The sequence below is a fragment of the Macrosteles quadrilineatus genome, unplaced genomic scaffold (genome assembly GCF_028750875.1).
Source record: "Macrosteles quadrilineatus isolate MER2022 unplaced genomic scaffold, UCM_ALF_1.0 Scaffold_6__1_contigs__length_79288215, whole genome shotgun sequence".
NCBI lineage: Eukaryota > Metazoa > Arthropoda > Insecta > Hemiptera > Cicadellidae > Macrosteles > Macrosteles quadrilineatus.
In genome coordinates this window covers 53,029,104-53,054,877 of record NW_026542599.1, presented here as the reverse complement: position 1 = coordinate 53,054,877, position 25,774 = coordinate 53,029,104, and the positions used below count along the sequence as shown (strand labels likewise).

General features: G+C 33.1%; 1 protein-coding gene across 3 annotated transcripts; it reads left to right on the top strand.

The window, feature by feature from the left end:
- The first annotated feature begins 17,171 nt into the window (after positions 1 to 17,171).
- LOC128996532 (prisilkin-39-like) lies at positions 17,172 to 25,378 on the top strand. 3 transcript variants are annotated; one of them, XR_008491052.1, is made up of 2 exons: positions 17,172 to 17,804; positions 24,926 to 25,378. XR_008491052.1 is itself a non-coding variant. In XM_054421917.1 (2 exons), exons 1-2 carry the CDS (start codon positions 22,607 to 22,609, stop codon positions 25,148 to 25,150), a joined length of 243 nt encoding a protein of 80 aa, XP_054277892.1. In that variant the 5' UTR covers positions 22,514 to 22,606; the 3' UTR covers positions 25,151 to 25,378. The 3 variants fall into 3 exon arrangements, 1 of the variants encoding a protein (XP_054277892.1); XM_054421917.1 differs by lacking the exon at positions 17,172 to 17,804 and adding an exon at positions 22,514 to 22,624; XR_008491051.1 differs by lacking the exon at positions 17,172 to 17,804 and adding an exon at positions 23,121 to 23,476.
- The last annotated feature ends 396 nt before the right edge of the window (positions 25,379 to 25,774 follow it).

Genomic DNA, 25,774 nt, shown 5'->3' with positions numbered 1-25,774 from the left:
ATGTACATGGCGAATAAAAAGTCAAGACCCCCCCATCTAATATTTTTCCAAGTAAATATACAGAGATATCCTTTTGGTGGTCGTGCAATCTTAGCAGGAAGTTTCATTTTATGATTTTGACATTTTTGAGTGTCCCCCCAAAAGGGGGGATTTGGGGGGGCAACTCAAATATTTTAAATGTAAACCCCCTGCAAGTGACACCTTATTTTGAAGGGTTTACAAAAACTTGAAGAATGGTGAAAACTAGAGGTTGCTATCTCTTTTCTATCCAAAATGGTAGCCCGTCAAATGTTGTGGGAAATCAATAGTAAAATTGGTTCGTAATGGTAATATTGGCTACCATTTTGGATAGAGAAGAGATAGCGAACTCTGGTTTTCACCATTCTTTAAGTTTTTGTAAACGCTTCAAAATGAGGTGTCACTTGCAGGGGGTTTACATTAAAAAAATATTTGAGTTGCCCCCCAAATCCCCTCTTTTGGGGGGACACTCAGAAATGTCAAAATCATAAAAAGAAACTTACTGCTAAGATTGCACGACCACCAAAAGGATATCTCCCTATATTTACTTGGAAAAATATTAGATGGGGGGATCTTGACTTTTTATTCACCCTGTATAATAATGTACTTTATTTCACAATTGAACACTAAAATGAAGGATCGGGAATATACAGCTCCAAGTGTGTACTGTACTTAAGTCACCTATTGTGCTATTGTACGTCTTACAATGCTCTCCACTCTAATATGGTTTGCCTTAATAGGCTAAGACAATGACAACTTAATATTACAGTATCTTCAATTGAATATCTCTCAAACCACATGCACATAATATGTATTGATTAATTCATAAAATATTAGTAAAGGTTTTATACTCAGTGAAAATTCATTACATTTAAGTGAGTTTAGATGACAACCAATACACTATTCAAGCAAAGGATAATTATTTGCGTTGGCTTTTTATCTAACTAGACATTCCATCCCCATGTTTAAGTTGTCACCAGATTTGAAATTAAAATTAACGTAGTTGAAATGGCCGTGGACAGATTGCGTTGATGTAAATGACTGTTTTATGTCAAACACTCGGACTACATTACATAACCAAGCCAAACTAATATGGCAACGTATTGCAAACTATAGCATCTGTAAATCTGTAATCTGTAATCTGTAACTGTAGAATCTGTAATGTCAACTATCTAACTAACCAAAATAAGGTAGAAAATAGAATTTATACTTGGCTCACAGAGCTATATTATTTTTAGGGATGGACGAAATTGGAGTTTTAGTTCAAAACGAGACAGGATTTATATTTCTCATAAAATTTCGAGACAAGATCGAGACGGGGATACCCTACTCATACATAACGGGAAATGCACGTTCGACTAACTTATAACCTGATTTCGTAAAATTTATTCTATTTGTCTATGATATTACTGATTTATGACAGATGACTGGTTAAATACAAAAATAATAATAGTATGCAAGAATATTTAACACTTGTTTATAAATAAAACTTCAATTAAAACATCAGTATTCAAACACAAATATTAATTAATATACACAATTTATCAGTCTAAAACATCAGTCTTACTAGTTAAGTATCAACATTAACTATATATATCAAGTAACAATTTTTCAAGCCTATGTTATTTTTAGAATGATTTTGGAGTGACTTGTTTTTGCTACGTTTACAGCAGTGCAACATGTCTCACACTGTTTATACTTAACAAAAGATCTCATCATTTGTGATGTCAAAACAAAAAATTATAAAACAATTAAAGCAATATTTACAAGTAAAGAATTAATTAATTAGGAACGCCTTCGCATAGGAAATGCAACAACGCGCTTCTGTATTGCGGGTATTGCTTTGACTTTCTGCAGGAGTTTTTAACTATTTTTTTTATAATCACGTCACGAATAAAATCTCGATCAAAATCAAATCTCGTCCCAAAAAAATCTCGATCAAAATAAAATATTGTCTTGTAAAACAAGATTTGAAATTTCCAGAAAATTGCTCGAAATTTAGAGACTCATCTCATCTCATCCGTTAAGTTGCAAATTAAAGTAATCTTTCAACGGCTGCCATTTTTGACTCAGTTGTCCGTTTTGAGTTTGGCTTAGCGGCATTGTATTTTACAAAGACCATTATTTTGAAAGTGCATATCATTCTACATGCCTAAGTTTAAGATTTTTCTCTGACTCCTATAGCGGGGCCGCCCCCCTGAGGAGGTAGGGTATTATTGAATGATGTGTTTCAAAAGTTTTAAACTTTTTGCCTAGTTTTGTGTCTCTGTCTGTATTATTTTTGGAATATTTAACTGTCCCCATGGACTTTTTCCCGTCTCTGTATATTAGTTATTCAATATCTTTGACTACCTTACCTTTCTACAGCAAAAACATCACCAAAGTCAGATCTTACTGTGGAATCATTAGTTATTTATACTGCAATTTTAAAGAAAATAAAATAAAATATACTTTTATGGTGGAAAAAATGTATTCACTCATTCACATTTTTTATTTTATAAATAAATTAAATAAATACAATTCATATTTCTTCTTTGGTGTTTATGAAGCTTCATCGCCACCACAATCCTGCAAAAAAATATAATATTATTAACTCCAACTTATAAGCTCAGAGGACTGATATACACACTCAAGTAACATAACCAGACTTCCACTTACAACTACCTTAGACAGTGTATCAGTATAACAACAGACAATAGACAGTAGACAATTGAACACCATGGGTCTACTCTCAATGGTCTATTCTCTGAGGGACTCAGCAAAACAGTTGAAAACTAAACCTCATATGTGCTGCAACTGGGAGTTTAGAAAAAAAAGTTTAGAACTTCCGTCATAGATTAGTTGTAGACTGCCTACTTCTTTAATCTATGCTTCAACGCTGAGCTCAGTTGAACAATGTAGTTTTTGTAGTTAGTAAGGAAATGTGGTCTAATGAGTCGTCTCTGTAGCTAGGAGATATGATTGCAGGATGAGGGTTCGAATCCCGTCTCAGACAGGTCTGGTGTGCAACTCTATGGAAGAGCTTGGAGAGAGTGAGACCCGCCTAAAATAAAGGTGAATGGCTTGGGTGGAAGTAAACAGTTTGGGTTGACTATGTTCTTTATGAGCAGCACCTCTAATTAGGCATTTTGCTACTTATTGCTTATCTTGACGTATTTGTGTGTGTGAGTTTTTCGAGTCAACTGGACCACGGATAGCTTTTTGTCAGTTCTTTTCTAATACAGTTTTTGGCCAGATTATTTCAAATTTATGCAATGCACAGGGCGAAAATTACTGTAAGATGATATGTTAAACATGTCATGAATGTAGTTTCTTTTATTCAATTTTGAAATAAAGTGTGTATAAATTGGTTTAGGGACTTGTAAGATTTTACCTTTCTAAAATTATACAAAAATAATTTATTTAGATATTAGTATGAAAAATCCACATTTGGTTGCTACAAAGAAACTATAACTCTGTCTCTAATAATTGAAAAATACATTTTTAGACACAATGGAAACGTTGGACTTAAAACTGTAATAGGTGGAATATGTCTAATATCTTTATGATTATTACGGCACAAACTTTTAAATATGTTGTAAGTTGTATCATATAATATGGTAAGTTTTTAGTAAGAGTACTTTGAAAGTACTATGTTGATAGTACTGGAATCACCAGCTTGCTGTTACGAAAGGGGACATACTATTTAAATATTAATTACATTATATCGCACAAGCAGTGAGCCTGTTCCACCAAGGGAAAATTAGCCAATATATTACACTTATATAATTCTACTCAGTGATAGCAATATTGTTTTGGCACAGTTAAGCTGAAATAAACAAAACAGAATGATAAAACAAATAAGCAAACCTGAGTCAAACAAAGAAATCACTGATCTAGGGATACAACTGTAGGTAGCACTGAATGAGAGACCTTGGTCACCAAATTTGTAGAAGGAGATAAATTACATTGTACTTAGTACATTTGTACTTAGCGATTGTGGGATTGTACATACACAAAGCTGATTCCCCTAGTTAACCTAACAAAGAGCAAATTTTGTGAAAATAAATATTTTTTGCAAGGTTCCTCATCAACAGAGTATACCTGTAAGTGGTTCTTGGGGCTGTGACTTGTAGCGTTGACTATAAATCGTTAAATCCTTTTACAGTCAACGCTTGTAGGTATTTTTGGATTGATATAGTAAAAATGTGTTCATTTACAAAACAAATGAGGGTTTCACTAAATTCTTTATGTACATTACCTTGTGCATACGGTGTGAACGGATAGAGCGGGAACCCAGCAAAGTTTGGGTAGGGTAAACTCTCCACTCTGCCAGTGAAAGACTTCATAGCGTCATCCAGCGATGGGATGAACCCCAGAGGAGTTTGTGGTTTATCAGTTGTGAAGGTAACCATGGAGTTGTCCCTCTGAGGACCCTGGTTGTAGGGCTGAGCCCCCTGGACTTGTTGGAACCCAGTTTGCGACATAGGGTCTGTGAATTGAGGTGCTGCAGTTGCTAGGAGAACGGTGAAGGCCAAAATAGCTGCTAACTGAAACAAAAGATAAGTTTAATATGTAGTTCTGTTAAGCAATGCTGTTTTATATGATTGTTGGAGTACAAGACCTGAAGACCTCTATCCTGAGAGCAGGACTGAATCCTGCTTAGATTAGATTTATATAATGCCCACACACCAGGGTGCATGTTTTGAGTCGAAGGTGAGTGAAAGAAGCGATTAAGAATCAAAAATCTAGAAAATGAAAGGATTGGTCTCTCAGGTGAGGAGCTTTCTGTACATCCAAGAACTTTGTCTACTAAAAGAAAAAAATTTTTAAATGGATGCAAAAACCCCTTATTTTAAACCCCAAGTTCCATCGTTTAGCAGTGTCAAAGAATACCAAAGATGGCTGCTAAATATTGATATAATATCAATATTGATTGAATGGCAAATAAATGTAGAGCTAGGAGTAGTATCAAATTAGGTTTGCTTGTGTACTCAATCTATCAGTAGGTGTTATTATTTATTGTTTCGAACATTTGAACTTATTTTATATTTTACAAATCAAAATTATTTTAATTCACCTTTTCCCCTAATTATTCTCATAATATGCATGCAGCTTCAACTTATGCATCCCATGAATTTACCTCAAACAGTAACCAGTACATAAATAAATCAAATCAGACAATTCAAATGCTGTACTTACCAAAGTGCACAGTTGAGCCATCATGTTGTGTGTGGAGGATCCTACTGATACAATCAGCTGTGTAGGTATGTTTACTCTCCAGGCTGTTATATTGGCGGGAAAGTGAGAGTCGCTGTGATTTGGGGTAATGGTCAAGTTAATTACCTTCCCTGTTGAAACCCTAACTACCATGAGCAATCTTTGGCTAGTTTTGGGAATGACTTTCATTGTGTTATGCAATTAGAAGTTGAGATTATTTTGAAAAGATTTGTTTGGTATTACTCTTTTAAGCCTGGATACATTCCAGCTGTTATGATTCACCAGCCATTTAAGAGATGGATTAAAGAAGATTGAAATTTGGAACGAAAATCAACTCAACTTTAAAAACTATGGTTCCATAGGACATAAATGTTCAAAATCTTAGATTTCTCCACTTCAATGAAATTTCTTTACAAGGAAGAAGTAGAATATCTTACTTTTATTGAGAAAATACCTACATTCGTATGGTCGCCGTTTCATAATGCAGTATTAAAGAAGTTTTCAAAAGATATATTCAATATAGCAGTGTATTATTTCCTTCTGAAACAGTCCATTTAAAGGGGTGAAATACTAAGTTTTTTTGTAGTAAACCTTTTCTGTGCTATTAATTAATTACAGTACCTACAACTTTTTCACTAGGTGAGTTACTTGTGTGTTTATTGACTCATCTTATGAATTTAAAAGTCAATAATTATGTTTACGGATAAAGGACCTTCCCAAAGTACTATTTAAAAATATACTATATTTAAATATATATTAAATATAGCCTTATATTAAAATATTTTGTTTAAATAACAACTGTTGTTAACACCTCCCTAATTAGGGAGAAAATTTAAGGGGATTTATTAAATTAGTATACACACATATTTCAATCTGGTTTGATTCCAAGCAACCTTGGTTCTAAACTCAGATCCTATTTTTCAATGAGCTAACAAATTAATTATAATATATAATATTGGGTATCAGAAGTATCTAATAAACGGGATCACAATCTGACACATACTTTCTCCCATCAGCTTCTCGTCGACAAGACAATTATCATGGGTTACCTTAATACTTAATGATTTTCGATTAAATGGCAACATACAAAGTAGGTATTTTAAGCCAAGTATGAATGGAGATGAGTGTAGGATGAGTCGCTCGATCTTGTAGTCTTGTTAGTGACTAAGGCCGACATATTCCTTAGACACAGCTGTTAATTAATAGCCCAACAAACTACTTGTCTGAATGGCAACTGGGTCTACAGTTTATAGTGGAACCCGAACCACATATTTGCCTTGGTATATACAAATTGGTCTAATTTTAAGGATAATACTGCAGATAATAGTAGTACTCACTTGTGCGGATGTTTAAGCTGGTGGGAATAACTATGATGTTTTACGGGGAAAATTACAAAAGTCACAATAACTTTTGAACCGTAAGTTTTACAGCGAAGAAGGTTGTACCATTTTCTTTAGAACCATTGGGACCTTAACATACAAACAAAAATGTCTTTTCAACAACAACTTTTGTACTATGTCTTTTCATTTTCATCCAAATGCTGAATTTGTGTCCCAAACGTTGAATGTTTACAACTGTTAGGTTAAGCTATATGTTATACTATATTATACTATAATATATTAAACTATATTATACCAAGAGCTAGTTTACATATAGCTGTTAGCGTCGGCTGCTAGACTTTTTAAAATTTTAAACATAATTTTATAAAATGGAACCCTAAACTAATACTATGGCTTCGTCATTCCCTAGTTCCCAAAATTATCTTTCTTTCAACACAAAATCATTAAAATCCGTCAAGTGGTTGATTCAGAATCGTGAAATAAAAAAAAACCCCTGTCACGTTTTAATACATACGAGCTGTTGGCCGTCCTACGTATGGGAATAGAGTAGTATGTTAAAACTGTATATAGCGTGTCTATTACTAATTCAAGTATAGCTTAAGCAGTTCAAAATTTATAGTAAAGAAAAAGCTGCCAAGATGAATTAAAACATGTTTTCATTGTTATTTTCCCAAACTTTCCTCAGTCGAGTAGTAAAATAATTTTCATAAGCTTTCTTTTGAAGATTTGTGAGCTTCGATTTGTATACAGTATTGGTTATAGAATCTGACTGATTTCCTATAATCAATGACAAAATCACAGAGTAAATTAACTAACCTCATAGTTCTATAGAATTTTTTTTATTCAACCAGCTGTTAGTTATAACAAAAAAAAACAATATAGTGTTGTTATATTGCACTAAAACAAGCTAAATATTTTAAAGATTAATCAAAAAATTAACTTAGAACATCTAGTATTTTACTGTATATTTAAATAAACTCTCATCCTCTTACCGAATAAATGAACGTATTAATGATTATAGCATTACACATAGTATAAATAAGTCAATTCTACGTATGTCATTTCATTTTCATCCAAATGCTGAATTTGTGTAGAAAACGCTGAATGTTTACAGCTGTTACGAAGTTACGTTAAGCAAATGGTATTTTACCAAAAGCTAGAATAGAATGTTAGTGTTGGCTGCTAGACTTTTTAAAATTTAAAACTTCATTTCTAAAAAACTGAAACCCTAAACTAAAATGATGGCTTCGACATTCCCTAGTTCTCAAAATTATCTTTCTTCCAAGTTCAAACACAAAAATCATGAAAATCTGTCAAGTGGTTGATTAAGTGAAACAAAAAACCCTGTCAAGTGGTTGATTCAATACAAAAGTCATCCAGAGGCTAAAAATGGCTACATGTATGTTTTCTACAATGATCTAAACTCCTACACTTCCAAATCAATCGTAATGGTTATTGTACCAAATGAACTTTCTTAGAATTGTCTCCATACAATTTCAAGAAAACCTAAAGCAGCAGGTTTATCAAAAAAAATTTATAATATTGAATAATTAGCTATCATTATACGGAATTTAAAGAAAAATACTAAAATATCATTTTTTAAATATTTTATGCTTGATTTCTAATAATTGTTTTGATAGTAAAATAGAAAAGCTATCAATAATGAAATTATTAACAAATGTAAGCTTTCCGGATCTAATACTAGGAAATTATTGCTGGTTCAGTGAAAGTAACTCGTTAGGTATTTGATGGTTGCTAAATTCTCCTTAAGCTCCTCACTTTAATGGGTAATTGATTTGTATAAAGATAGTTTAATTGAGAGGACTTTCAGTTTCACTCACACATTATACAGTATCTTCAAGTCCAGCCAACATGTCCGTTTATCATAGAATATGTTTGGTAAGTAAAATTCTTAAAACATTTTATAAACCTTATGAACACTCCTGGTAAATCATTTTAATATTTATCTGATTAGGCACTGATTTTAATTTTTCTTTTGTTTTAGTTACTTTTTGTTTGTTAATTTTTGTAATTGCATGATTGTTCCCTCTTCAACAGAGCCAAGTTTTGGATGGTATCCAATAGTCAATGGTAATACTAATTGGTCACTGCTTACTAAATAATCTAGTAATGATGTTCGTAGAGTACCACAGCATTGTTAGCAACTAAAACAGCTGGTGCTTTTAATCAAATGCCAAGACCTAGTTAAAAAAGATATTTTTAGAGTCCACACTAAATGGTTACTAGTGTACCTGTTGCTCGAATTCGAGCAATTGCGAAGCATTACAGGCGACTCAAAGATAATGGAAATACTCACGATCTACACAACAGTTTAATTGATATAATCAAAATCTTTTGTAAATATCTTATCTTTTTTCAAAAAAGCTGATCTTGTTTTTTTAGTGTTTTTAGTGTAAAAAAACATTATTTCTATTTCTTCTACTTGGTTGTGTTCTATGACTTTTTCTATGTTTCCATTGTTTGCAAATCGGTTATTTCAATGATTGTTCAAGAAATGTAGCACAGTGTTAATTCAGTTTTATTTTTAGTCTATATCAAATTTTCCAGGATTTCTCGCTCTTTTCCATTGTAATAATTAAATTAACCCAAGTTTCGTCTACAGATGCAATATGCCAAAGAATATCACCTACGTACAATCTCCATGAAGTGGTAAAAAAGGCAGAAACCAAGCCATACAATAGATATAAGTTAACTCCATAATAAATAATTTTAAAAGTTACTGTGATATTTTTATTTTCCACTGATTTGGTAATAGAACATTATATTGCAAAACATGACACGATGCAGAAGAAAATCAATTTTAAAATAAGAAAAATCCATTGCAAATACTGTACTTCATTTTGACAAATTCAATAAATCACAATTTAAATATTAACAGCTGTTGCATTAAAAAGTAGTGTATAATTATGCATATGGTCGTAATGTAAACAAATCTGAAGAGACAACTTTAAAGGCTTCTGGGGTAGAGCCCCAAGAGAATGTACCTCTTTCCTCTTTTGATGGCTCATCTACAGACCTAGACCTTTCTTTAGAGACCCCGACCAAGTTTCTACGTCCAGCCGTTCTCTCAAATTAGCTGTGACAAAAACCCCGTTTTCCTCCATAAGAATAACATGGGATGGGAATTTAAAGGCCATGGGGGCAGAGCCCCAAGGGAATTCACCATATGTTTCTCTTTTGATGGATCATCTACAGACCAAGACCTTTCTTTAGACACCTCTACGGAGTTTCTACGCCCAGCCGTTCTCTCAAAATAGCTGTGACAAAGAAAAACAGTTTCAAATTAATATATAGATAATATTGTATACTAGGTAGGTACTCAAATGCAGTAACTTCTATGGGAATCAATTTCAAATCATCTTAAAACTAATTAATTAGCTGTTCAGAAAGAGAATTCCTCTATCTATGAAGTTATAGATACTGAATTAACTAGGCTGTTAATTATTGAACATAAGAGACTTTTATAAATAAACAGCTGACTAAATTCTTTAATTCCCTTTATAATATAACTAGCTGTAACCCGCGGGCTTTGCCCCGTTTAACTTCTTAATTTTCAAGATGATCTCGTTCGCATGGCTCAATCACGTCCTGGTTGAAGTTCGTTAGCTACGCTCACTCACCTTTAGTTTGGAGCTCGTTCGCTACGCTCACTTGCCTTCAGGTTAGCTCGTTCGCTACGCTAACTCGCCTCCAGGTTGAAGTTCGTTCGCTACGCTCACTCACCTTTTGGTTGCAAATTAGCTGTTGTCATAAATTTAAAAGAAATAATAGTCCTGCACCCTGTTGGTAATCCTTGTAACTTTAATGCTATTGAACATCATAGAACAGAACCAACTTGTTTTATTGAAACAGCTGTTAAGATTCATTAATTCCATTTCTCATAAGGTTAACATGGGAAACTCCCGAGCCACTGGGGCGGAGCCGATTGGACGGATCACGAAATTGATGGTGTATAAACCTATTCCATGAAATTCTACACGTATGTACCAAGTTTCGTGGCAATCGGTTCAGCGGTGTCTGAGTTTATCACTGCCAAATATACCAACATCCTCTTTTATACTTATAGATTGATAGGTAAAGCTTGTAAAAAATTATTGATGCATTACTAATTTCATCTGCTAATTTATATCAGAAGAATATTTTTATTGGTTATCTAAGTACACAGAGGTAATACTTATAATGAACTAACAGAAAAATTTCCTTTAATATGCGAACTGTTGAAATAAAAATTCAACAAATAAATTGGAACCTGCTTCAATCATGTGTGGTGTGACAGAAAAATATTAACTTTTCTTTTTCCTCTTAAAAACTATTCTTTAAAATAAAATGTTTCCACTCACTGAACACTGAATTCTTCTTTTTAACTCTTTAAAGCACTTACATATTTCATTTCTAACAAGCGAACATCCAAGCGGGTTTTTAGACCAGCAGGCTTGATCACAGTCTTTTTGAATTGTTTCAAATAATCAACTTTTTAACTGGAAAAAGTGTTTTTCTGTGAATTTTTTAGTGTATAACATGTAATACAATGATTTGAATGATCTGATAACTTTGTAGATGTGGGTTTCTTTTCTGAGTGTCATATCAGAAAAATTTACATCACAGAAACTTGTCCATGCACCAGGACCAGAAACACCAAACATCTCTGCCTCTACTCTGTTAGTGTTAAAATATTGTTTTTTTTTTACAGGTCGCCATCTTTGGAGTGATAATGATGTTTCTGCTATCTTCCGCAGCTCCATCTGAGCCCTCAGACTCTTTAGAATCTACGGACGAAGCTGAAACTCTAGAGACTGCCGAATTTAAGTTTGCCAAAAAAGTCAAGAAACTGCTTTGGCCTTACTTATTCTACCCGTTTTTCGTTGGCCCCTGGGGTAAGCTAGTTTCACATCACATAATTCAAATTTCTGCAAAAATTTGGCAAAATTTTCTTTCGATAAATTTGGCATAAAAGTCCAGGCAACTATATGAGGGATGCACAAGCCATTTTTAACATTTTTAGATAAGACTTGTCTGGGCAGCCGAGTGGTTATTATGTTCGCTTTTAACTATGAAGGAATCTGGTTAAATTCTAAGCGAGATCATGTCCAGATTCAGATGACTTTTGTGATGCATATATCAGTTAGGTCTATATTTAACAAAAAGGTAAACATTTATGGTAACAAGCCCAGGATTTTAACCGTTCACTTAAAAAAATTCAAAAATCTTAAACCAAGGCACAAAATTTAAAAATTAAAATGACTTACTAAACCTTGTTACGAGTTTGTTTTTAGCCCCCCCCCCCCCTCACCAGCTAATTGAACTAAACATAAGAGGATTTTATGAAACACAGTGAAACCGTTTTTATTCTATGATAAATTGTGGATTTGTAAATGTTTTCTTTAGTGTATATCAACATTGTTGTTCTTTTCTGTGTTCTTGCCCAATACAGCAATAAAGTACGAATAAATCAACTTGAGTTTTTTGGTAAATTAAACTTATAATTCCAGCTTTGTTTCTTATAGTTTAAAGTTTTATTTATTGTTTTTCATTTGTTTCAGGTTGATTTTTCTACATCTGCATTGACTGCATCTCTTGTAAAACGTATTTATTTTTCAGGTGTCTACTGAATATTGTTATTATAAAGTTGTAAAATAAAGTTAACCTTATTACTGTACTTGGAAATGTTACTATGTAGAACCCCTTTGTTTTTGGATATATTTTAAAGTATACTTTCTTTCAGGGTGATTACAAATTAAATAGACAGTTTGTATTTGATTTAATATACAGTTTGTCTATTTCATTTGTAATTACCTTGTATTAAAATTAACTACATGATAATGGTGATTTAATTGTGCCTATTTGAGGTTCCTAACTCAAAAAACAAAATAATAAAAGATTTAAGATTTTTTTAAATACCATTATATTTTTTAAATCTTAATTTATTTTTTATTCTTAAATCCACAGTTTTTAAGAACAAAATTATACTGTATAGCTATTTGAGGATTACATGTATTGTAAAAAAATTTCATTTGTGAAATCTTCACAAAATTTACAATTAGGACAATACATAAACATTAAGGTGTTGAATGAGATTCTACTTATGTTTGACAGTAAATTAAAAATGTTTATCAAAGACGAAAACTTTGAAAAATATTCAAATTCTATTTTGCAAAGTTCCGCTGAAGGTATAAAATATTTTAAGGTTTGTTAATATTTATAAAAAAATAATAATGAAAAATACTAATTTTTTATTAATTTGGCTACTTTAAAAAACAGTCGTAGGTAAAAATTGTTAGCCTATGTTATTTTTATGGAGAAAATTAAAATTGTTATAGTTTACTTGTTAATGGATATATATAATGTTAATCATATTTGGCAAATTTATTTATTTCATCCTATGCCATTAATGTTTGGTCAGAAAAGACATTTACTTTCCCCATAGCAGAAAACCTAAGCACTCGTTAAATCTATTATTTCAATGGGAAAGAAATTTGTCTTTTTTCTGGAATTAGTAAAAATTTTGAAAAGTTTAAATTTGCTTAGTCTGCAGGTTTGTTGTGTTGGGGGGCAGTTATTATTACTATCCATTGGGGTATGCATGGAATCCAGGAGTGTATTTTAACCCTATGAGTAAAGGTTGAATGCATAATGTAGCAGGGCCGCGTTAAGGGTCAGTGGAGCCCTGGGCAAACCCAAGAGTAGCGCCCCCTTTTTTTCTAGTGCTGGCTGGTGTTGGTTTGGGGGCACCCAGCGGGCGCCCCTAAACCACCGGCGCCCCTGGGCATATGCCCAGTCTGCCCGTTTATAAAAGTGGGCCTGTAATGTAGTGAAACGACTTGTGAAGCTTTGTTACAGACTGACCAGCTGTTTCATTATTGAAAGCTCAGTGATCAATGACAACTAGGTCTAGTTTGCTAATCAAAAAGTTTCTGACTATTCTCAGGACTGAACAACGGGAAGTAAAGCTGTTACTCTCCTAGCTGTCTAAGTGAGAACTATGACTGTAACTTTCCATTTGGGGGTTTTTAGCTTAAAAAGTTATATACTTCCAAATTTATATGCAATGCAATAGTGCAATAATAGTTGTGTTGAATATTATTTCAGATTACCGGTAGCCCTAGACAAATTTTTCTGTCGAATATTATATTAGCTATCTAGATAGCTAGTAGCTTATAAGTAAACTATTTCACCAACTCACAGACCCTTCAACCTCTCTAATGGTAGAAGGGTTCTCATAATTTAGAAAACAAAGATAAGATAACTGATACACTAATCTTCTGTTTCCTTTTACTCTGTAAGTATTTGGATGATAATGGTCCATAATGACATACTGTAATGGAGACGTAATAGAGATTATCTGTCTTACCAGAGAATGTTAACCATGCAGTGGTTAAAGAGTGGCCAACAATGCAATTTAAAGGGATGCAAAAACCGATATCTAGATGGATTTGGATCAGTATGTCCAGGCTGCAAGAAGGTCTATCATTTTGAGTGCACAGAAATCGGTGGTCAAGAAATATACGATGGATTGGGCAAGTACCAGCAGCTTTGGAGATGTGATATGTGTGTCGATGTGTTTTCAAAAGAAAATAAAGCAGTGTTAAAAAAGATTACTCAGTTGCAATTAAAAGAAATGTTGTCTGAACAAAGGAAAAGTGGAGAGCAATTAAAGAAATTAAATTACGATTTATCCTGGTCAATGACGAGAGTAGGAAAAAAGTTGGATAAAATGGTTCAGATAATGGAGAAAGTCACAGAAGACTAAGTTAATATTTTGTTGACAAACCATATATACAGTAATAATAACTTACATAAGTGATAATGTTCCAATGAATGAAAACTGTTATTTTCTAGCAAAGCTCACAGTCAATGAAGATCGACAAGTCGTATGCAAGGTAAGACAAATTTAATTAACTTCTGTTATTAAAAAAAGTTTAGAGGTACCTCTTTTAAAAACCAAATACCAGGAAACTGAGCTTTGTTTGGATTGAATAAAATACTTCTTGTATATTAAGTTTACTAGCAGAGTACCCGTCCTTCGTACGGGGTTGGAATATAAGTATAAAATGTTTATTGCAGTTATGCTCATAAGCTTTCTGTTTGCAATGGGGAAGGACACAGTTTGATAACAGTTGCTTCTCTAAATTTAAGGTATACTATAGTATTACACATCTACCATAGAAATAATGTTCTACCAGTAAAAATAAATTATCAAAAATTCGCAAATATCACAAACTATTTATGAAATTAAAAACATAAACATAACTGTAATCAATCCTTCTTTGACAGTTCTCATTGTGTATCACAGTTTTTGTTTCTGCTTAGTTCAAATTTCATAAATGCAAAAAAATAGTGCTGCGCCCTGTTGGTAAATCTTATAACTTTTTATACTGCTTTGCATATTATAGAGCAAACCTTTTTTATTTGAAACAGCTGACTAAAGTATTTTATTCCCTTTAAATATGAATACTCATAAGGTTAACATGGGGCGGTGGGGCACACGGAAGATTTCTCAGGTGCCGTTTGACGTCACTAACTGCTGACGTCACTAACTGCTGCGTCTGAAGAAACAGACAATTTTATAATTTTCTATTATTAAATTAAACTGTCATAACCTAACCAAACTAACCAAACGTACTGATAATGGAAAAATCGAATAAAGGTTTACTAATCTAAAAAATAGTTTTGTTTATAAAATAAAATTATAATTGCCTAAAATTCAATTTTATAATTTTTTAATTATAAAATTAAACTGTCATAACCTAACCAAACCAACCAAACTTGCTGATATGAAAAAATTGTTGATAAAAAGTTAGTGCCGCCGGTGGGATTCGAACCCGGGACATTCGGATATCATCCCGCAACGCTATCCACTGCACCACCGAGGCCGATGGCTCAACACCGTATCGTTGCGGTATTGGTGTTCCCTCAAAGTGACGTCAGCAGTTAGTGACGTCAAAAGGCACCTGAGAAATCTTCCGTGTGCCGTTTCGTAACACGGGGAACTGCCAGCCACTGGGGCGGAGCCTTATGTTCAAGCCAGTACTGAATATTAACATTTTTAGGTTATATTTTTGCAAGTTATCCTGCAATGTACTGTATAATATAACTATGAATAACCTATTATTATTGATATGTATAGATTACGTATAATTGAGACTTCTTTGTTATGTGTATGAATTTTCAAACCAATTATTTTTCTGGGCAATTTGATTTTTTTTTTTTTTATTTGTAAAGCGTATGATAAGTAGTAGAATCATGGAAGATGGCTCAAACAAAAGGAATTAAACTTGGGATGCCTCACAAAATAATGAAGTTACAAAAATGTGAACAGAGAATTAGATACAAGGTAAAATAATTTGTACAAAGAAAAATAATTTGTATAATGAAAGCTTAGCGATTCATTTATCTTATTTTAAGATTAGGTAATGTTATGTTGAGGGGATATAAGACATAGAATAACCACATTATTGTGAGTAAGATTCAAGATTTCATGAAAAAGTTCTGCTTTGTTTATATTTTACAAACATTAATTCCAAAAATTTTTGTAAATCTCTTAACATTTTTATGGTTATTGTAGTGTTTGATCAATTATTTGTATGACAAGAATTAACCTCAATGGCTATTCCTCTTAGAAACTAATCAGGGCATCCTTATATATAATACGTGAAGGCGATTTCTACGAAACAATACTCCTCCGTTAATAATGGACGGATTTTTACAACCGATGTGTAAAAAATTAAGTATTTTTTGTGTAGACCCCCTTTCACCAATATCTGTAATAAAAGTCCTCGGACTTTGCCCTACAAAGCCATCAAAATCCCAATGTATTTCATATAAAGAAAAGATTTTGTTTACTTAAACAGACAAATAATTTGTATATTAATTACTGCTGTTCATTCATAGTAAACATGCATACAAAATCGCTAATTTTGAAAGTGAGTTTGTTTTCAGTTTTGATAAATGGAGTGGAGTGATTAATTAGATTATCTTTGAGTTGACTCTTTTAAGTCATCGGAAATTTGTTATGACTGTTATTTGTTTTGAAATAACGCCTGTAATACTTTGTGATTGCTCAAATTCGAGCAACAGGTGCACTAGGAAAGATAGATGTGCAGGCAATGAACGTTTTTTTATTTAATTTGAAAAATAAATTTATTTCTTACAAAACTGCTAGCATTTTGAAAAAAAAAACACATTTTTACCTTCCCTGTTGTAGCAAACCTAAGTACAAACTAATTCTATTTAAATATGGAAAAAATGTGATATTTTTAAGGAGACATTTTAGTGTAAATCCAATCAGGAAAATGGAAATTTGATAAGTCTGCAGGTTTGCTACAGCGGGGGTGTTTTTGTTTTTATCAATGTCTGTAAGTTTCAAGTCCAAGAAAAAGTAATCAAATTTTCCATGTGAATTTTTTTACATTATATTTGATGTGATAAAAGATGTATTGAATATTATTTCAGCTTATCCAATTTTTTGTGTCAATTATTAAGTCATCTAAAACCGTTTCACCAATTCAAATTCACAGATGATTGGCCTCTTCCTTCAGTCTCTCAAGTGGTAGATAAGGTTATCATCATGAAAAAAGATAAGCCTCTGATACATTAATCTTCTGTTTCCTTTTACTCTGTATGTGAGTTGGTCGATAATGGCTACATCTGTGTTCCCAGAGGAAATGTTAACCATGCGGTATATAAATGGGGAAAATCCATGCAGGTTAAAGGGGTGCAAATACCGATATAGGGGATTTGGAGCAATATGTCCAGGCTGTAAAAAGGTCTATCATGTTGAGTGCACAGAAATAGGTGATCAAGAAATATACGATGGATTGGGCAAGTACCAGCAGCTGTGGAGATGTGATATGTGTGTCGATGTGTTTTCCAAAGAGAATAAAGCAGTGATAAAAAAGATTACTCAGTTGCAATTAAAAGAAATTTTGTCTGAACAAAGGAAGATTACCCAGTTGCAATTAAAATAAATTTTGTCTGAACAAAGGGAAAGTGGACAGCAATTAGAGAAATTAAATTACGATTTATCCTTGTCAATGACGAGAGTAGGAAATAATTTGGATAAAATGGTCCAGATAATGGAGAAAGTCACAGAAGACTAAGTTTTTGTTGACAAACCATATACAGTATACAGTAATAATCACTTTCATAAGCGTTTTATGTTCCGTGAATGAAAACTTTTATCTTCTGGCAAATCTCACAGTCAATGAAGATTGACAAGTCGTATGCAAGGTAAGACAAATTTAATTAACTTCTGTTATTAAAAAAAAGTTTAGAGGTACCTCTTTTAAAAACCAAATACCAGGCAACTGAGCTTTGTTTGGATTGAATAAAATACTTCTTGTATATTAAGTTAGGCTAATTAGCTTAATTTAAAAACCTATACTTTTAATTTACTAAGGTGATTCTTTGCGTCAAAATTGTGGGAGTCTGGAAAGCCGTAGAAAGGTGGGTGATGGATCACATTAAAGGTGTTTACTCCGTGACGGCGGGAAAAATAGTGAAATTTCCACTATAGTGAAATTAATAGTGAAATTTTAGAGGTGTCTCTTTTAAAAACGAATAGTAGGAAATGTACATCAATAGTAGAACTATATGAAGGCAGCGTGTACATGAAATAATGTTTACTTTCATTATTTATTACAAGTTTGGAAATATTAATTTTTTCTTACATTAGAAATAAGTACAAAAGATTTTCCACCCAGTTCATTGAAGTGCATGCCTATAGTTGTCAATACAAATGTATTTTGTTGGTTCATCAACCGATTTGTGTAGTTTTGTTGTCTGGTGATTTTGTATTGTAAATTAAATTTTATCATTGACTTGTGAGTAAGCTGAAGTAGACATCCCATCTAAAATAGACCAGTGCTGTAGCCCATCTTACCACTTGAAAGGTTTTTTTTACAAGATTCTGAATCTTACTACTTGACGGATTTTCATGTTTATTGTCTTGAAAGGAAAATAATTTTGAAAGAAAGGGAATTTTAAAGCCATAGTTTTAGTAAGGTGATGTTGAAGTTTTTCATAAATTGAGTTTAAAAAAAGTTTTAAAAGTCTTATCAGCCGGCGCTATAATATTAAATTTGTTTTATTGTAGTTTGGTTTAACTAAGAGCTGGTTTCAAACTGTCACTAAAATGTTTACGTTACAAGTTGTTTACAAAAATATTGGTCGTCGGTGATATACATATTTTTACGATGTTACTAAATATAGTTTTTCTTACTGCTTTACACGAAATGTCTAATTTTTAACTATATATAATATCCTAAACACTTGCACGGAATCACGCTTACGCCTGTTTCTGTGTAATATTTGTATTGTGTTTAACAATAACAACAGCTGATTAAAATAATAAAAATAAATAGAACTGATAAACTGGATTGCAGTGGGTAAATGGAGAATTAATTGCAGCAAATGGAAGTAAATTTAGAGCAAGGGAAATGTATAAGTTACTGTACGTACCTTTGTTTCTTCTTCAGTCTCAAAAAATAGATTAGTTTCGGGTCACTTTCAAATCAACATCAAATTAATCAATAAATCTGGCAGAAGTCTTCATCAGTACATAAAGCCATCAAGCCGTAACACATAAAGCATAATTTGATGTGGATTTGAACATGGCCGTATCTATCCTAAACTAATCAACCCCATGAACTAAAGACCCTGTCATTTAAGACTAAGGACTGACAAATGTATGTACCCTATATAATTTGTACAATCAGTCTTGGTGGCAAGAATGTGAAAATTGGGTGGACGGTTTACCCTTGCTCTGAATAACAGTTTTAACAATATTAGTTTCTAGCTACTTATGTATGGAGGGATTAAAAATGTGTACAATTATTTTGTTTACAAGTTACCAACATCACTTGACCTTGGAGGTCATTTAATGTCTCACAACTGCTTCTCTAGATCGTTGTCAACCTCCTCAACCATGAAGCCATGAAGCTACTTCCTACCTCCTACTTTTTGTAGTCCTTTGTTAGCTGAATTTCACATATAGGGCTATTAATATAGGTCTCATGGTAGTACCTGGACCTGGGACCGCTTTATTTTGCCGTTTAGAGGTCCCACAAGGCCATAAACCCCCTCCATTCAAATTCATATGTAAGTCAAATTCATTATGTGTGTCCGTTAGCGCGATAACTCGAGCACAAATGATCTGATTTTAATGAAATTTGGCCAACCCTTGTAAACGTATGTTTATTTTAACAAGTTTGCAAACCAGCATGATTGTACTATGGGATCGGGGGTTTATAGAAGGTTACATGGGTTAAGCAATCGTTTTTCCCATTTCTCGAACCTTACATAAAATTTCTCAATTTCCTTCCAAACCATTTTGTAGAACAAATAATACAAAAAATAATATAATCCTACTAATATTATAAATTAGAAAGTTTGGATGTATGGATGTATGGATGTATGTTTGTGACAAGTGAACGCGAAAAATACTGGTCGGATTGGGCTGAAATTTGGCATGATGATAGCTCACATTCCCGATTAACATATAGGCATATTCTTATTTCAAAAATTCTTTCGGGCTCCGCCCCAGTGGCTCTGGAGTTTCCCATGTTAACCATGAGAAATGGAATTATTGAATCTTAACAGCTGTTTCAACTAAACAAGTTGGTTCTGTTCTATGATGTTCAATAGCGTTAAAGTTACAAGGATTACCAATAGGGTGCAGCACTATTATTTCTTTTACATTTTTGACAACAGCTAATTTGCAACCAAAAGGTGAGTGAGCGTAGCGAACGAACTTTAACCTGGAGGCGAGTTAGCGTAGTGAACGAGCTAACCTGAAGGCAAGTGAGCGCAGCGAACGAGCTCCAACCTAAAGGTGAGTGAGCGTAGCGAACAAACTTTAACCAGGACGTGATTGAGCCATGCGAACGAGATAATCTTGAAAATTAAGAAGTTAATCGGGGCAAAGCCCGCGGGTTACAGCTAGTTAATAATAAACTAGTGTACCTGTTGCTCGAATGCGAGCAATTGCTAAGTATTACAGGCGTTATTTAAAACGAATAACAGTCATATTTTCTGATGACTTTAAAAGATTCGACTCAAAGATTATGGAAATACTCAAGATGTACATAACAGATCGATATAATCAACATTTCTTGTAAATATCTGATCATTTTTCAAAAGCTGATCTTTTTTCAGTGTTTTCTACAAATAGCCTTTTACTCATAGACACATTAGGTTGTCCATAATAACAATTATAAAAAAAACATTATTTCTATTTCTTCTCCTTGGTGGTGTTCTATGACTTTCCTGTTTCCATAGTTTGTGAATCGGCTCTTTCAATGATTACTAAGAAATGCAGCACAGTGTTAATTCAGTTTTCTTTTTAGTATATCAAAATATCCAGGCTCTCTCACTTTTTTTCATTGTTATATTTACGCCAATTTAAATTTAAATAGTAAATATTTCATTTCAACCAAGTCAGTAAATGTTTGTAGCAAACGGTTAAATTAGCAAACTTATTGACTGTTTACAATTAACATAAACACATTCTTCTTCTCTAACATTAACATTCTTCTTCTCACTTGTAATTTCTGACAACAAGTGGAGTTTCATAACAATGTTTGTTTCCCGTGTTAATCTTATGGAGAAATACGAAGCTTTAAAGGGCCCCAGGGCCTCACTCTCTATTTATTTCCCTAAAAATAAAGTTTCCTGCACAACTTCACGTTGAGCTCTTTCCAATGACACTAAAAAACATGTCAATCGGTTCAGTAGTTTCGGAGGAGTAATTGTCACAAAAACCTGCTTGCGTATTAAATAAGTAATAGATAATATAGTTAAATGAAGCGCTTTTGTAAGTCTATTCCCATGTTATTCTTATGGAGAATTTCTTATTGGACATCCATGAATGTATCTTGAAATCTCCGCAAAATCTTTGATGATGTTCCGTGATCACGGCCGTTATCATTTCATGTGATCGCGGCAATGTAATCGTTTCCTCCGTAGTTGTGATTTTCAACTACACAAAAAGAGAAAAATCGCTGATTTTGGGCGGAGTTTTGGCTAATATTCAAACATTTAAGTATCCGGGTACATGCAAAATTCAAGGATTTTTCTCTGCAATCAAAATTTAGTACAATTACTGCATTCCAGTTTGGCTGGACACCCTGAGTAAACAAATCACAGAGCACCCAGTGGCAGTGCAGAGAAGTAACGTTGAAAAAACCTCTTTGCGCATGCGCAGCAGAAAAGTTCTGCATGAGGATATTTAAAACGTCCGAGAGGGGAATCCATAAAATCTATCGGCGAACTCAAGCAGACTCTGGCAGACGGACGGATTTCTGTGTGCGTTATCAGAATATTTGACCACATAGGGAGCAAATTTTAGTCTGTTCTAAAAACAGTAGTAAGGTTCTCACGGTTCACTTAGAACCTGGGATTTGACGGATAATGAGAACCTGTGAATGAGGGTGCACAATAAGCTGTTCTAGCTGTGATGCATTCCCATGGTCACTTGTAAGCCTGGCCCTCTATTAAAAAAAAAATTTAGTCTGTCCGTCTGGGTTTGTCCGTCTGTCATGTGCATCTGCCAAGACAGTCTGGTCTGGTGGTGTGTGGGGGGCTTTAGACTCAAATCTGAAGGGCTGGTTCAATTCCTAGTGAAATTGTTTCCAGAACCATGTCATTTTTTATTGGGCTATCAGTTAATGATATCATCTAACAAGATGTTTTATATTGGATAGTAAGAAGAGGTTAAGACCTGAACCATTCCTTTACAAAAAAACATTAAATGTTTTTCAGGCTTAGATATACACAAAATGAAGTAAAATATAATCAACTCAAATTCTGATGTAGCTAAACTTAAGGACATTGTTTAGACCTATTTGAGGATTAAGGAAAAAGAGCAACAATTTATGAGACAAGACGCAGGATCTAACCTTGAGCTTCAGGATGAGATGTCTCCTGAGATATGATTCTGACAAGGCATTGTGACAGGACACTTATAATTATAATTATTATGATTTAATTGTTGATATAAAACTGTGACAATGTGAGGGTATATCAGTTGCAACATGGCAGCTGCAAGAAAGGTAACGTAATATGATCATATTAGTATTTCCAAAGTTTTTATAGGAAAAAGGTTGAACTTGTAGGTAGTACTCCTTATTGACCCTTTATTCAGTGGCAGGAATTTATCATGCACTATGCCGAAAAATCAAAGAACACAGTGAGAAAAACTTTCACAACACATTTACCATGAGTCTTGATAATAATAGCAGGATTCCCTTAGACTATTTTTCTTTTTGTTTTTAAAATTCCAACTATTTCTTGTAGATTTCAATTGTTTTATTTAAGTTGCAGAATACCTAAAAAGTAATTAGAAACACTAAAACTACAATTATTTCTCTAGGCCCTTTGTTCACAAGTTAGATACTTGTTTAAACAATGCTAATAAAACTACAAAATGTTGGTCACAAGCCATGTTCTGTTATCGGTACTTATTACAGATAACACATGAGTGGATGGCGACATCCTCATACAGATAATACACCCATTTATGCAATCATTCTCATTCTATCTAAAAACATGGCTCTTACATCTCGGCAGGAACTTGTTAAATGTGATAGTGATTTATGTATAGCTCCATATACAGATGAGGGTAGATTAAATATGAAGACAATTGATGCAATTGAGTGTGGACAATGCCACAACACATATCATTTGCGTTGCACAGATATTTATAACAAAGACACTTGGAAAAGAATGCATAAATACAGAGACATGTGGAGGTGTGAGAAATGTGAAATACCAGGTTCAAATGAAAGCAAGTTGGTCATGATGAAGTTGGCGACTTTAAAACTCCACGACATAAAGTTGGCGACTTTAAAACTCCACGACATAATGATGGAACAATAAGGATTTGGTTTCTAAGATGCTTTTATGTAAGTAACTACTTCTTTTTATTATTGTATCCATCCGCGCCAGTGACATAATTATCAGGAGGAAAGAGTAATTTGCTGTGGAGAAAGAGAATAATTTGTGAGACTATGTGATAATTATTTCTGAAAAATGTGATTTTCCCCTAAAAGGGAGAATTTAATTAATACTAACTGAAATAGTGAAATTCTTATTAGTGGAGTAGTCTTCTTAATTTTCCAGTGTAGGAACGCTCACCATTTTCACAGAAAAATACAGGTCGCTTACCAATTTTTTAACCTAACCATTTACACTGTTAGCACACTATCTAAGTGGCACATTCATCTGCTTCCTTTTGTAGACAAGGGCTACAGAGATGGTCCATATAAATATGTCTACTTCAGTATATAAAAATGAATGGAGACTTTGGAGGTTGTGTGAAATGAAAAAAATGTCTTTCAAAAACCTGTTTTAAAACATTCTATCCAAACAAATTTTTAAAGATTTTTTACTTTCTTGTAGAATGTAGAGTAATCTATCTATCTATATATTAATAGGCAAGCATGTTTCTTTAAAACCTTTTTTCTCAGCTTGTGTGCATCGTGGGGTAAATCTGCGCATACCGTTAGAAAGCAATTTTCCTGTAGGTGTGCAGAATCCCTTTATAAATTTAAATAGGCTCAAAGATAAGCACAAAAAATGAGATTGAAAATTTGAAAAAATTAACATGGATTTTATGCGTTGCCATGCTGGTGACGAAATAACAACGAAATATAAACAGAAAATCAAAACAAATGGAAGAAACTCCAATCACATGTTTTATTTACAGTGTGGGGTGAAAATAGAGAAGTGAGTACATTACATATTTTTGGTCGAGTTTCGACCACTGGACGACCTCTCGTACTTATTTAATACGCAAGCAGGATTTTTGTGACAATTACTCCTCCGAAACTACTGAACTGATTAACATGTTTTGGTGTCATTGGAAAGAGCGTAACGTGAAGTTGTGCAGAAAACTTTCTTTTTAGGTAAATAATTAGAGAGTGAGGCCCTGGGGCCCTTTAAAGTTTCGTATTTCTCCATAAGATTAACATGGGAAACAAAGATTGTTATTAAACTACAGCTGTTGCCAGAAATGCTGTTCTGCTATTTAATTTAATTTGTTTACCAGGAGAATTGTTTCGTTGGTGCCATGTGGTCAATGAATTATACTTTTGCATATATTTTAAATGTTATACACTATATAAAATGATAGTACTGTAATACATTAAGAGATCTTAATTTAAATAATCAATAAGCAGGATTGAGCTTTTGCCTATATGTTTCCTGTGGCAAGTGTGTTGTATCTGGTTCCGTTTCCCATAGTATATTATAGTATCTAAAAGTAAAACCGAATTTTTCTTTTCTGCATTCTCACCCCGTAGCGAAGCACGGGCAGAGCAACTAGTGTTATTTTAAACTACGATTTTTTTCAGGTCTTCCAAGCTGCTCTCCTCTTCATAGTTCTACTCCAGATGTCTTCTGTTCTTGGCCAGTACTACATGCCTGTCCCAGTACCAGTTCCAGTGCCTCAACCATATGGTTATGGGGGTTACGGGGGCTACAGTGGAGGTGGACTTCCATATGGTGGATATTCTAATCCTATAGGGGGGTATTCCCGTACCAGTGTGATTGAAAGAAGAGGAGGTATTTTGGGTTAAATATCGCTTTAAACGTTACTATGGACAATACTTATTTTATTTTGGAAACTATACACCTATATTTGGGATCATACATTTTATTTTATATTTGGGAAACTTTATGTTATTTTTTAACAATTATTCAACTTATTATTGTTATATTTCTATATTACACTTGATTTGCTATGTTATCATTTACAAGATGTATCTCGCATTATTGTATTGTAATAAACTTATTCTATCATGAAATAGTCTTTTGTATTCTTTGAAACTTGAGAGTATTCCAATTAATTCATTTTTTTTTTTTTATCAAAATAAGCATTGAATGCGTTTTGTAGTTCTGGTTTTTATGTTTATAATTTATTGACACGGAAAATCAGTAACAAATCAGTGAAATATAAACAGTTAAAATAACTATAGTGTAAAAAATCTTGGAAACGTATAAATTATAATCCGAACAGAAAATTTTGTTATTGTTCTCCTATAAAGAAAGTTTATTGAGTCTCTTATTTTAATTGTTATACAGCTGTTTTTGTTTTTAAGTTTGTTTTCAATGTAATTCTTATGGGCGAAAATGCGACCTTTGAGAGCGTCTCGTGCCCTTAAGAGTTTTTAAATTCTAAAACCTTTATGCAAAACTACGAA